The sequence below is a fragment of the Camelus bactrianus genome, chromosome X, assembly GCF_048773025.1.
Source record: "Camelus bactrianus isolate YW-2024 breed Bactrian camel chromosome X, ASM4877302v1, whole genome shotgun sequence".
NCBI lineage: Eukaryota > Metazoa > Chordata > Mammalia > Artiodactyla > Camelidae > Camelus > Camelus bactrianus.
Genome location: NC_133575.1, coordinates 44243632 through 44257396, shown reverse-complemented (window position 1 = coordinate 44257396; position 13765 = coordinate 44243632). Strand labels below are relative to the sequence as shown.

General features: G+C 36.9%; 1 protein-coding gene across 3 annotated transcripts in view; it reads right to left on the bottom strand.

Moving 5' to 3' along the window:
- OPHN1 (oligophrenin 1) overlaps positions 1–13765 on the bottom strand; it is a 586519-nt gene that overhangs the window by 322016 nt on the left and 250738 nt on the right. For all 3 annotated transcript variants that reach the window (XM_010973648.3, XM_010973647.3, XM_045509198.2), the window contains exon 5: positions 9146–9217. In XM_010973648.3, coding sequence (XP_010971950.1) covers positions 9146–9217 — 72 coding nt within the window. The remainder of the gene's footprint in view (positions 1–9145; positions 9218–13765) is intronic.

Here is a 13765-nt window from a genome sequence, read left to right as displayed (position 1 = left end):
TTTATAACTATGTAAGTTTAAAATCTAAAGTTCTAAATGTTCTTAGAAACAATGAACAGTACATATATGAAAATTTTAAAAATACGTGCAGTATATTGTGTTTATGTATTTACATGCAATATATTGTATATGTGTGGTCAAATTGTAATGATTAATAAAACTGAAAAATGAAAAAACTACAGAAATATTTTTAATGTTCTTTTTGAATTTTTAAAAAAACATGACATATACTGTGAAAAATACTCTGCACAAATCAGAAGAAATGTTCACAAACTGAACACACCTGTGTCATCAGGGCCCCAATCAAAAAAAAAAAAAAAATGACAAAGGGACCTGTAAAGGCCCCCTTGTGCCTGTTTTTGTCACTACTCACTCTGAGGTAACAATTAGCCTGTCTTCAACACAATCACATAGTTTTGCCTGTTTTTGAACTTTACATAATTGGGCTCATATAGCAAGTAATCTTTTGTGACTCCCCTCCCCTACCTTATATTTGTGGGATTCATCCACATTGTGGTTTACAACAACTCTAGTTCATTCATTTTCATGGCTAAATTAATATGAATTTTATCACCCATTCAATTTTTTAAAGACATTATTGGTTTTTTTTTAATCCATCCATAGCAGCCCAACAAAGCTGGGTTCATTCAGAGTGCAGTGTAGTGGAAAGTGTATAGCTTCTGGAGCAAGAAAATTGTGGTTTAAACTTGCTCTGTTAATAACTGTGTGTCCTGGGACAATCTATTTGACTATTATGAGTCTTGACTTTCTCATCTATAGGATGCAGATAAGAATGCTTAACTGAGATAATATATAGCAATTACCAAGTAGGAGGCAATTATTATAAGGCTTATAAAATATTTGATAATGGCTCAAAAATCATTTATAGGTTAATATCACAAAGCTTAGCTCTTGGGTACCTTGACTACCTGACTCTTCCTACAAATGCATTCCTGTGACCAGAGACCCAAGCCATCTGAAATTCAAGTTGTTTGCAGCTGTTGATGGTGATTTGCTGTTGCTTTCTTCCCCTCTCTCCCATGGCACTTTGGAATGCAGGGCAGACTAATTCCTTTGGCTTATTCTACCTGGACTATCAGGTCTGTGCCTTGTTCCATCTTCTAGTTTTTCAACCCCATTCACCTCCATGATGGGCCCTTTTCCTAAAGTTCTTCCTTTGATCTCTTCATGAATAAGCAACAACAAGACTGACAACCCCACATATTACTGTCAAAGCCTTTTGCCTGCCATCTGTTGGGTGAGAACACACCATATCATAGCTTCAACACCAGCTCTAACTCCCCAAAAAGGGCATTAAATGCTGACTCAGATGTTTTAGACAGTTTGGCCTCAGTCCCACCAGCATCTACACAAAGGCTCCATTCAGTGGCCATTCTTCTCTGGCAAAGGCATCCTTGAAAGAGAGCTCAAATCTTCATACTGTGTGCAACTATGACATGACCTCAAAAAATATAAATCAAAGGGTACAAATACTCTCCCTGTCATGTGTCTATGGGGGATGACTGAGTCTTTATTCGGTCATGTCCAGTGGAGAGCACAGAATTCTACACTGAAAAATTAAGGACTCATTATGAACAAAGTTGGGCTGAGTCTTGTTTATCCTCCCTTGACCTTGGGGCAGGTGTGGAGGGAAGTTGCACAATGGTGAGACTGGGAAAAGTGGTGAAAAGGATTCTGCTAATCAAGCAATAGCTAAAATATAGGCATGGAGGAGGACTTAAAAACTTAACATGTGCTGGGACTCTTGACAGGTGAGAAGGGCAGGAGTTAACCAAACAGGAGTCTAGAGAAGGTGAACAAAGAATTCTAAGTAGCCAAGAAATTAGGAGAAAAATATAAAAAAGGGGATCATCCTCGATCTATCCTACCCACTGGAAATTAATACTTATATTAACCCAATATAAGAAATGTCAGGGGGAGGGTATAGCTCTGTCACAGAGTGTGAGTTTAGCATGAACAAGGACCTGAGTTGAATCCCCAGTACCTCCATAAACAAACAAACAAACCTAACTACCTACCCCCCAAGTAAATAAATAATAAGAAATGTCAAAGTTCATGGACTCAGAGGCAAGAAACATGAGTTCAAATCCTGGATTTGTCACTTGATTTTGAGACCATAAAATGAGCCTAATCATAACCACCAGCATGATTTAAGTAAGGTTCCAAACTAAAATAGTAATGTTATCAACTCTTAACAGTTAAAAGTGAAGGTGTGGCTGAAAAAAAGTTGAGGATTATAAGGTATTAAAGGAACACAGAGGTGCTAATATCTACATCTTACAAAGCCACAAGTCAAAAGTTGATGGAACACCCTTGCCAACACTTGTTATTTGTAGTCTTTTTGATGACAGACATTCTGAGAGGTGTGAAGTGGTAGCTTATTGTGGTTTTAATTTGCATTTCCTTGTAATTAGTGTTTTCTTTTTTTTTTTAAGTTTGATATAATCCCATTTGTTTATTGTTGTTTTTGTTTCTCTTGCCTAAGGAGAATATACAAAAAAAAAATTACTAAGACTGATGTCAAAGAGCTTACTGGCTTTGTTTTCTTCTAGAAGTTATATAGTTATAGGTCTAAAATTTAAGTCTTTAATCTCTTTTTAATTTATTTTTGTGCATTGTGTGAGAGAGTAGTCTGGTTTGATTCTTTTGTATAAGGCTGTCCAGTTATCATAACATCATTTATTGAAGAGGCTGTCTTTTCCCTTATTTTATATTCTTGCCTCCTTCATCACAGATTAATTGACCACATAAGTGTAGGTTCTTTTCTGGGCCCTCTATTCTGTTCCATTGATCTATGCAACTTTTTATGTGCCAGTACCATACTGTTTTCATTACTATAGCTTTCTAGTATAGTCTGAAATCAGGGAACATGATTCCCCCAGCTTTGTTCTTCTTTCTCAAGATTGTTTTGGTTATTCAGGGTCTTTTGTGTTTCCATATGCATTTTAGAATTATTTGTTCTAGTTTTGTGAAAAGTACCATTGGTTTTTGATAGGTATTGCACTGAATCTATAGACTATCTTGGGTAGTATGGACATTTTAACAATATTAATTCTGTCCATCTATGTATATAGCATATCTTTCTACCTGTTTGTGTCATCTTCAATTTCTTTCACCATTGTCTTATTCTTTCCAGTACATGTCTTTTACCTCCTTAGATTTATTCCTGGGTATTTTATTCTTTTTAATGTAATTGTAAATAGGATTATTTTCCTTATTTCTCTGATAGTTCACTGTTAGTATATAGAAATGCATCAGATTACTGTATATTAATTTTGTATTCTGCAACCTTACTGAATTCACTGATGAGTTCTAGGCAACAGATAACTAGTGTTGGAGAGGATGTGGAGAAATGGGAACCCTCATGAACTGTTGGTAGGAATGTAAATTGGTATAACAACTATGGAAAACAGTATGGAGATTCCTCAAAAAATTAAAAAAAGAGCTACTATATGATCCATCAATTCTACTCCTGAGTATTATATGAAGAAAATGAAAACACTAATTAAAAAAGATATCTAAGATATACATATATAGATATGTCTGTCTGTCTGTCTATCTATCTATCTATCCCTATGTCCACTGCAGCATTATTTACAATAACCCAGATATGAAAGAAACCTAAATGCTCATAAACTGATGAATGGATAAAGAAGCTATAGTATATATATGCAATGAAACTTTACTTAGCCATAAAAAAGAATGAAATCTTGCCATTTACCACAACATAGATGGACAGAGAGAGCATTATATAAGTGAAATAAGTCAGACTGAGAAATACAAATTCTATATTTTATATATAGGTGGAACCTAAAAATCAAAACAAACGAACAAACAACAAAACAGAAATAAGAGCTATAGATCCAGAGAACAGACAAGTGGTTGCTAGAGAGGAGGAAAGAAATAGTGAAGGAGGTTAAGAGCTACAAACTTCCAGTTATAAAATAAATGAGTCACATATATGAAATATACAGTGCAGGGAATATGGTCAATAACTATTAAATATCTTTGTATGGTGACAGATGACAACTAGACTTATCATGGTGATCATTTTGAAATGCACGGAAACATCAAATCACCATGTTATGCACCAGGAACTAAGAGAGTGGTTTAGGTCAATTATACTTCAAACACAAACCAACCAATAAACAAACAAACTCATAAAGAGATCAGATTTGTTGCTACCAGAGGCTAGGGGTGAATGGAGAAAGAATTGGATGAAAGCAGTCAAAATGTACAAACTTTCACTAGTAAGATAAATAAGTACTAGGGATGCAATATACAACATGATAGATATAATTAACACTGCTGTATGTTATATATGAAAGTTATTAAGAGAGTAAATCCTGAGTTCTCATCACAAGGAAAATGTTTTTCTATTTCTTTAATTTTGTATCTATATGAGATGATTGATTTTCACTAAAGTATTGTGAGAAACATTTCATGATGTAAGTCAAACCATTATGCTGTACACTTTAAAATTAAACTGCTATATGTCAATTACATCTCAAAAATGGAAGAAAAAAATATAAAAAGAATATTAATACATACAAAAAAGAAGTTGGAAATATGAGTAGGAAATACGGGTTTAAGTATATTGTTTAAAGTAATAGGTAAGCAAAAGCACAAGTAAAAAGATGTTATAATTATTCAAAAATTAGAAGGGGAAGGAAAGAGGGAGGTGTTGGCAATGATCTCTTGTATCTATAGCATGAAGAAATAATTTCTAAATTTGATAAATCAAGAAATAACAATACAAGCATATTTTTTAAAATAAGAAAGGAACCATCAAAAGAATACAAATAAAACTGGTTAAAAATAGATGCCTCTGAGAAGTAGGGTAAGAGTGGATACTGATGAGTTTCTTTACAGGTCCTATTATAATGTGGACTAAGAATGCTGCCTGTCCTATCAGGAAAGGATGTTGTGGTGATCAAGCCATCAGCCACTACAGCCACTCCCAAGGTGCACCCTGAGGGGACTCAGGATAGGAAAGAACAGGATACTGGTCCTAGATAGTTAAGGTGCATATCAAAGGAATGATTTCAATGAGCCCAGACCCTTGCATCTTCTCACACTTGGAAAAGCAGTAAATTATTTAACTTGAGATATCTGGTTTTCTTTAATTAGCAATATCTGACTACCTGGTTTTTCTCGCAAAAACCCCTATAAATCTTGGCCCCTCGCTTACGTCTTTGGAGCGGTACCTAGGAGCTATCTGAGAGGCTGCCTCCTGGGCTCGAGTCCTCAGGGTGTCCATGAAATGAAACATAATTCTCAACTTTTAGGTTGTGTATCTTTTCCATCAACAATGCTATTTTATTTATAATTATATGTGTATGTGTGTGCTGTATATGATGTCAATTTTTAGAATGTAAAAACTAAACACTTTTTTTTCGAAACTTCAAGGTTGAAAAATGAGATTAGTCTGATAAAATTGTACATTACACATTACAATTAGAAGAAAACAAATGCCCATCTAATTGCATAAATACCCAAACTACCATACAGAGGTTGAAAGACATAACCTATTTAATCAGAAAAGTGAGATCTATCAGGTTTTAGCATGAAGAAATGGTTTAATAGTTTTTTTTTTAACTAATAGAGCCCTGTTGCAAAAGAAATATTGCTCTCAAAGTCCACTACATAGAACAGATCCAAGGGAAACTTCTTTGGCTAAAGTAGAGAAATAGGAGCCCCAATCAAAAAATATACCCCTGGAAAAAAAAAAAAAAAACCTCTGAGAGAGATGATACCTGTTAGATCATCTGGCCATTATTCCATGCTTGGGAAGTGAACCATATGACAGCCATTTAGAAGCTATTGCATAACAGAAGTTAGTGCCCAAAGTTTCACAGATTGGCTAATCTGATGGGAACTGTTGTCTTTGTGAAATTGTTGCTAGTAGATGTAACCAGTGTCCAGGTTCTTGTCCCATCCCAGAAAGAATTCAGAGACAAGACACAGAGGTTAAGAAAGTAAAGTGGGGATTTATTAAGGGATAGATGGTACACTTCAAGGGGAGAGTGAGCAGGCTCATGTGGGCAGCTGCCCTGAGTTTCTTTGGCAAGTTGGTTACATTCAGTGCAAAAATGAATGGACAGAATATTCATTGGGGAGGGAAGGGTTTGGGGTCATTTTCCCCGATTTTCATCCCAACTCCACCTTCCCAAAGGGAAAAGAGATTTCTGTCCTTATTTAGTCTGGATCAGAAGTGACATAGAAGTGGTGCATGATGGATACTTCTTATCTGCAAGGCTAATTTTATTGAAATGAGGGCATAATGAGCAAAAGGTTACATTCAGACACTGGAGATTCCTGCCTTTTCCCACTTTTCTTTGTCGACCTCTACACTGCTTGTCACCAAAAAATGTGTGACCACTTATCAGCTCAGAGGCTCCTGCTTTTCTTTCTCTGCCTAGGGACCTCTAATGGTTACATGATGTAAGGTTTCCTATATTTGGCCTGTGCCCCTCCTTTCTGCCTAATTCCTGCCATTTGACCTGTGTCCCCCTTTCTCTGCTCATATCTAGCTATCTGCCTGCTCTAACAAAATGACTCAGTTACAAAACAGCCTTCTGAGATTCTGATTATTCAAAGACCCTGTCCACTGGGGCCAAATCACCCAAGTTGAACTGACAACAGATTTGACTGGCCTGCAAATGAACTCTGCAAACAGGATAACTTGCATTAGCCAGCAAAACCATCCCTGACCAACAGTAACCAGTGAAATAGGTACACAGAGAGGACAGGAACACTCCAGGTTTCAGGTGAGTTTTCCAGGGATAGCCTGTCTTAGTAGGAATCCTCCAGGGCACAAGCAGGCTGTATGGGTGCTGGCAGACAAAGCAGAGAGTTGTAATAAAATTTCAGTCAGCAGGTGGACTGTGTGGGAGTCATACAGAGGGAAGTTGAGGAACAGCATGAGTGGAGAGACCTTCTGGGAGAGACCTATATTGAGAGACCTGCAGAAAGAGGTCAGGTGGTGTCTTCAAGGTCATTGAGAGACCATGTATTCTGGGTGTGTGGCTGGTCAGAACCCTACCAGATATCTCGCTCCAACTCTATCAACCCACCTATGCTGCAGCTAGAAATTTCAGGAGGACTCCTTCCTGCAGTATCCCTCCAGCACCCTCTACCAAGAAAGCTGAATATCTTGCTCACTGTAAAGGAGAGATGCTTAAAGGAATTCTGTCCATTTTCACAGAACAGGTATCAAAGAGTGCTGGAACTGAGGGGCAATAAATTGATAACACACAGGGGTAGACCAGAAGCTACATTTTCTAGTCCTTAGTTCAGTGCTGTTTCTACTACTTTAAATTTTACTACTAGGCTAATTGTAGAGTTTCTTGAAAATGATTCTCACACAGAGCTGGTCACTTCCCTGTAGGTGAGCAGGTTAGTCTCACTGATAAAGAAGCAGGAAAAAAAAAACTGATAGGAATTTAACCTTCCTAAGTCTCAGTTTTTTCACTGTGATAATAGATAATACACACCCTACTTCACAGGTTTGCTGTAAGAGTTAAGGAAGATAGCATATATAGAATCCTCAGCCCAGATATGGAACATAGGAAGTATATGATAGAAAGTTGTCTTCTTTTCCTCAGATGACATGAGGTCAACCATTGCAGTGTATTCTGACTTTTATGTTTCCTGTTCTCATTCAGGAATGAAAGCAAACTGGGAGTGAGGGTTTTCACATCTGTCCTTCTTCATCTCTTTATTCAGGGTTTTGTAACTGTTATGTCACTTAAGAGGTAGCTAGTTATTTTCATAGCACACTTGCGATTTTAAAGGTTCTTTTCTCCTTCAGTTATATACTTTCCTAATAAGGTATTTCTGTTAATGAGACTCCAGATGAACTGGGTAGAATCCAGAATTGCTGGGCCGTCCAGAGAACTCATTTCACTTGAATGCCAGTTACTCAAATAATGCCATGTCAACCTAACTGATGATATCAGGCAGTGGCAGCATGTCCACTAGTCTGCTCTTTCTTCTCAAAACTTACTACTTTCGTATCCTTATCTGAACTGCTTCTCATGGTATTCCAGATAATCACCACTGAATGGTGTGTTCTTAGCCCTGAAAGGGCCAGAAGGTTGGTCATGAATCTACATTCATTTCCTGTAGACTATATTTGTCACATGTTACATACATATTGGAGCTCACAAAATGGGCCTACATCTACCTGAAAAGAATAAATATGATAATTATTCATACCCCTTCATGAGACATTGGGGAATCAGAGAAATCCATGTGTGGTCAAACTAGAAGGAATCTGATATTACCTGGCAGAATGATGCACAACTGAAATTTCTAGGTGGTGGAGAGTATAGCAAAGTGGTAGAGCACATGCTTAGAGTGCACAAGGTCCTGGGATCAATCCTCAGTACTGCCATTAAAAATAAGTAATTAAACCTAATTACCTCTCTCCCCCCAAAAAAATACATTAAAAAAGAATAGAAAAGTTTCTACAATTATGGAAATGTTCTATATCTGTGCTGTCCAATACAGTATCACATGTAACTGTTGAGCATTTGAAATGTGACTAGTATGATTGATAAACTGAGTTGCTAACTTTATTTATACAGTCCTTGGCTACTATACTGGACAGCACAGCTCTAGACAGTATGGCTGAATGAAAAGAATGTGGGATTTGAAGCTAAAAAGATCCTCAGGTCTAAATCCTGGCTATTGTCATTTCCCAACTATACAACTGTAGCTTTGGTCACATTCTTTATCTTGTCCAAACTTTAGTTGACTCATTTGTAAAATGGGGATAATACCAGAACCTCACAGAGTTGTTGTGATTAGAAAATGCATATAAAACATCTAGCCCTCGGCTCAGCACATAGCAAGTAGTAATTAAATAATAGCTATTATTATCAAGCTCCTCATTTTCCAGATGGAAAAACTGAAGTTCTAAAAGGAGAAGTGTCTTGTACATGGTCACAGAGCTAGTTAGAAGTACAGTCAGGAGCCAATTTCAGATTTTGTCACTTTTTTTGATGATGAGTTTTCTTATAAAGATGAATCCTCCTCATCCCTGAAAAGTGGAGGGTGGTAGCCCAAACAATTACTCAACTGCTATAAAAAAAATCTTATAAATATAGAGAAAATATACCTTTGTGAAGCCTATTTGTTCCTTCCGGAAATTTTCCAGGGGTTTGATCAGCAAATCACTAGCATTGTGTACCTAGAGAAAAAGAAAGAACATAAAAAATGACATTTAGATTAGCAAGGTTCACATTCAAGATTCATTGTACCTAGGGCATTTCCTTATTATACACCATCCTGCAAAATGTTAACTAATTTGCTGGTTTGTTGGATTTTGTTACTGTCATTTTCCCCCTATTGGTCTTTTAAAATCAAATGCTTTGAGAGGAAACAAGAGAAGGAGCATTAGGGGCATTACTCTATAATTTTACTGGTAGTCTGATCTGAGTTTTTAATTGATAAATGTCCAGAGCCATGCCCAGAAACAGACATAGGAGACCTGAGGTGTATGTGGAAAAGAGAAGAGAAAGGGAACAGAAAATACATGAAAATGCAATTGCACCAAATGCAAACCATGTCATGGAAGCCAAATGAGTTAACAGCAATAGCATCAGGAAAAACCCAAGTATAAATTTTTCCAGTCCTGCCCTAGTGTGTCATAAACAGAAAATTTTCCTCAGAACTTGAAGTCTATTACAGCATCACAGAGAACACTGGACCAAGCCTTCAAATAACCTAACTATATGGTCAGACACTGATAGGGATAGCCTATCCAGGTACCAAAAATATGGCACTAATGTGATTTTGGAAATATAAAAACATCATATTCATACTGGACCCCTTGCCCAGTGGGCAGGTAGAGATATATAAAGTTTTGGTTTCATATAAACCTCCTGGGAGATTGCATCTACCCAAGGCAAAAGTAGGGTTTGTTTCTTCAGTGGTGTGAATTACCTGCCCTTTAATGGAGGATCTTACAGAATGCATCTGAAAAGCTTGATTTTAGGACCCATTTCATTAATTTTGATCCATTACAAGACAGGAAAATAAGGGACTGCTTTCCTTGTCAAATGAGACAAAGTGTCAGCAAGACAAGACAGAAGAGAGATAAGTCTTAAAATAGAAGACAGAATAGAAAGTCAGTTTTTAGCAGACTTGTATTTCCAGACTATGAAGCAATTTTTAAACTACCACCAAAATGCATAGTATTAATACATATTTTATCCAGGTCCTACAGGCACTTTAAACCTCCTATTTTGTCTGCAGGTATGACTCAACATTGAACTAAAGGGGCAAACTCATTCAATCAAAGCTCCACAAGCAGCTCTGGTACCAAAAATAGATACCTTGATTGAAAACAATAATTATTTTACTAAAAGTACTAGCCTGTCTCTCTTGCCCAACACACTCTACATTTCCATGGATTGTGAATTATATGCTATCAACTTTGTACACCCACCTGAAAACAAAGTCACTGGTGTTACAGATTCAGTACAGGGAGTAGTTTTTCTTCTTTACTTTTCAAAAAATATAGTTTAAAAACATAGCCACAAATTATGTGACACTCCTCCTATTGAGAAGAGAGGTCTCTGTTTCCTCTGCCTTGAATATGAATACGTTTGTTACTGCTTTGAACCAATACAGTACAGCAGAAGCAACACTATGTGACATCCCAGGCTAGGTTATAAACGGACAGTAACTTATACCTGGTTCCCTTGGAACACTTCCCCTGGGAGCCCTGAGCCACTATATAAGAAGTTGGACTACCCTGACACTACCAAGCTAGAGGGGCCAAAAGTCCAGCTGAGCCCAGCCTTCCAGCCACCCCACCAAGGTGCCAGATATGTGAGTGAAGCCATTGTGGACCCTCCATATAAACCCACTCCCCAGGTGAATACTACCACATAGAGCAAATTTCTGAACTGATCCCTGCCTGAATTCCTGACCCACAAAATAATGAGATAAAATTAAATGGCTTTAGTTTAAGTCACTAAATTTTGGAATAGGTTGTTATGCAGCAATAGATCATTAGGAAAACTATTTGCAGTTTCACAAGGGTAACACATAAGTAGTCAACTGGGAAACACTGAGGAAGTTTGTCTTTGAATAAGAAGTGAGCATGCCATTTCTAAACAGAATAGTATGTGTCAAGCCTATGTATGGGTTTTCAGTTGAGCTTTTGCATATGCAGGCACCCCAAAGAATGGTACAGTTGCCAGTTTTTCATGTTCCAAGGAAAATTTTCTTGCTAAAAGTAAGTAGGTGTGCCAGTAACTTCTCACAGAGTTCATAAGGCTACTATTTTTACCTGTTTAGCCTTGTCTCTGTCTAGAAAAAGTAGTATATGATCTACTTAAATTGGAGTCCATAGTTTTCTCTTAATCACACTGGCCATACTGCTCCCAGTCCCCTCAACACAAATAGATATTCTGAAACTTTTCCTCTCTTTAACACTCATTAATTATTATACTACTTTGTGACAGAACGTAGAGCTAGAAACGTAGGAAAATGTCACACTGAAACTTGGCTCTTTTTTTCTTTTTCATTCAGTTTTATCCTTAAATTCCTTAGAAGTCTAACAATTACTCAAAAAAGTTTTTTTAATTAAACTTGGCCTTTTTTCCCTTTCTGATCACTGCATCCATTTTGTGAGCTCTCTAGAAGAAAAGCTCCTACCTGCTATCTCAGAGTAGAATCCCCAGCCTAAGTGACATTATAAACACATTAGTCAGTTTATTTAATTTAGTTCTGAGTAAATAAACCCAAACTAGATAAGCCATTTAGCAGAATAGAGATGGCATTCAATCTAGTAGTACAGGATTGCTCAGGAATCTTTACTGTTTAACTATAAACAAACAAAGGCACTGAGGGTACACTGTTTTAGGTCGCTCTTGGCAATCCTCAAAGACAGACCTTGCCATTGCCAAGAGTCCCCTTCAGAGTCAGAAGGTTATCTAGGCAAGCTTCCTATTTTCAATCATACAAAAATCTATTATCCAGGCTTTTAAAGGCAACCTTGTGAGGTACTTACAACCTCCTCCAGGTTACTGTTTAAGAAATTACAGCTGGGATGTTCCTCTTCATTTGTTCCCTCCATAGTTCCTTCCACAATTTAAAACTCATTGATAAGAATGACTAGACATTTGCAGTTGTCACATAACATGGCTGTGAACTTCGTTCTTGTTCCACTAAAGCTTCTTTTGGTCTCTTGTTATAGAAAGGAAAAAAGCGGCTTCAGTCTCCCAGATTATCCATACTGAAGTACAGGAGTCCTTTCACAACAGTCCCAGGAAATGAGAGAGGTGCTGTCAAGCAATGAATTCCTGGCATGTTGTGAAAGGCCTTCATTGAGCCTAAGCTTCAGAACATTCCTGGAATTAAATGGGAACTGGGGAGCCAACACTCAATACATGATTAAAGAACCCTGGGAATGAAAGGGCACAACATAATTAAAGACAGAAGAAAATGAGTCAGTCCTGTGGAAAACAGCCAGAAAGAATGGTGAGAAAAACATCTCAAAAGGTGTATCCCACTTTAATGTTTTAGAGTTTTGTAATTGAGTAAGTTAAAGAGAACAAGAAAGAACTAGGGCTAAAAAGAAATACAGCTCAGATTTCCAGTGGTATCTGAATGAAATGGGGGTTAATGCCTTCAGACCGCTATTCACAACCATTGGTAGCAGTCCACAAACTCTTCTGACATAAGAAAACATTTAGTAGAGTATGGATTAGATAGTGGGACATCTAACAGTCTCCAGGGAACCTACCCATATTGCCTCTCTTCAGTATCTTCAGAAGCAAATCTCTTAAATGAAGAAAATTCCCAAGTCAAATTACCACAAGCAGAAACTTTGGGGGAGGCAATAAAGATAACTAGAGACATTTAAATAATAAGTACTTTTTGCTATCTATAAAACACTTCCATATTCATTTTATCATTTGGGGTATAAGAACCTTGGGAAGTGGGAATTATTTTCCTCAATTTTATATATAAAGAAAGAGAAATTCAGAGAAATACAGTGATTAATGTGAAGTCACCAAGTACGTTAGTGGCACAGCCATTACTAGAGCCTAAGTCTCTACTTCCCCTGTTTCTAAGCCCTGCCTTCAGGCCTACTTCTCTAGGATCCTAGATAAAATAGTAGCAGTATTCTGAGAAGCCAGTACCACACTGTTGAAAAGTAACAGAGATTACATACTAACGAACTCTCGCTACTGGAATAAATGGGTTTAACAAAACTGAGCTGCCAGCAGAAAGTCATCTGATGAGAGAAAGGGAAGACAGACTTCATTGCTGCCCTTTACATTATTTCTACTTTACCTCCATGCTTTTAATAAAAAATAAATATTGACTAAAATAGGGAATTTCACCTTTAAGTCTCAAATAGCTCTGGGGTGGGGCCAAGGACCTGTATTTCTAAGAACTTTCCAGGTGACACTGGTAATACGAGTCAAGAGACAACACAAAAAGATTATTTCTTCAACTGTTAAAATAGAGTTCACAGAAAAATTAAATACTTAGGAATAAGTCTTACAAAATATGTACAAGATCTATATGAGGAAACTATAAAACTGTGATGAAATAAATCAACAAAAATCAAAATAAATGGAGAGATAATCCATGAATAATAAGACTCAATATTTTTAAGATGTCAGTTTGTCCCAACTTGATCTATAGATTCAATGTAATCCCAATCAAAATTCCAGCAATTTATTTTGTAAGTACAAACTGGTTCTAAAGTTCACAC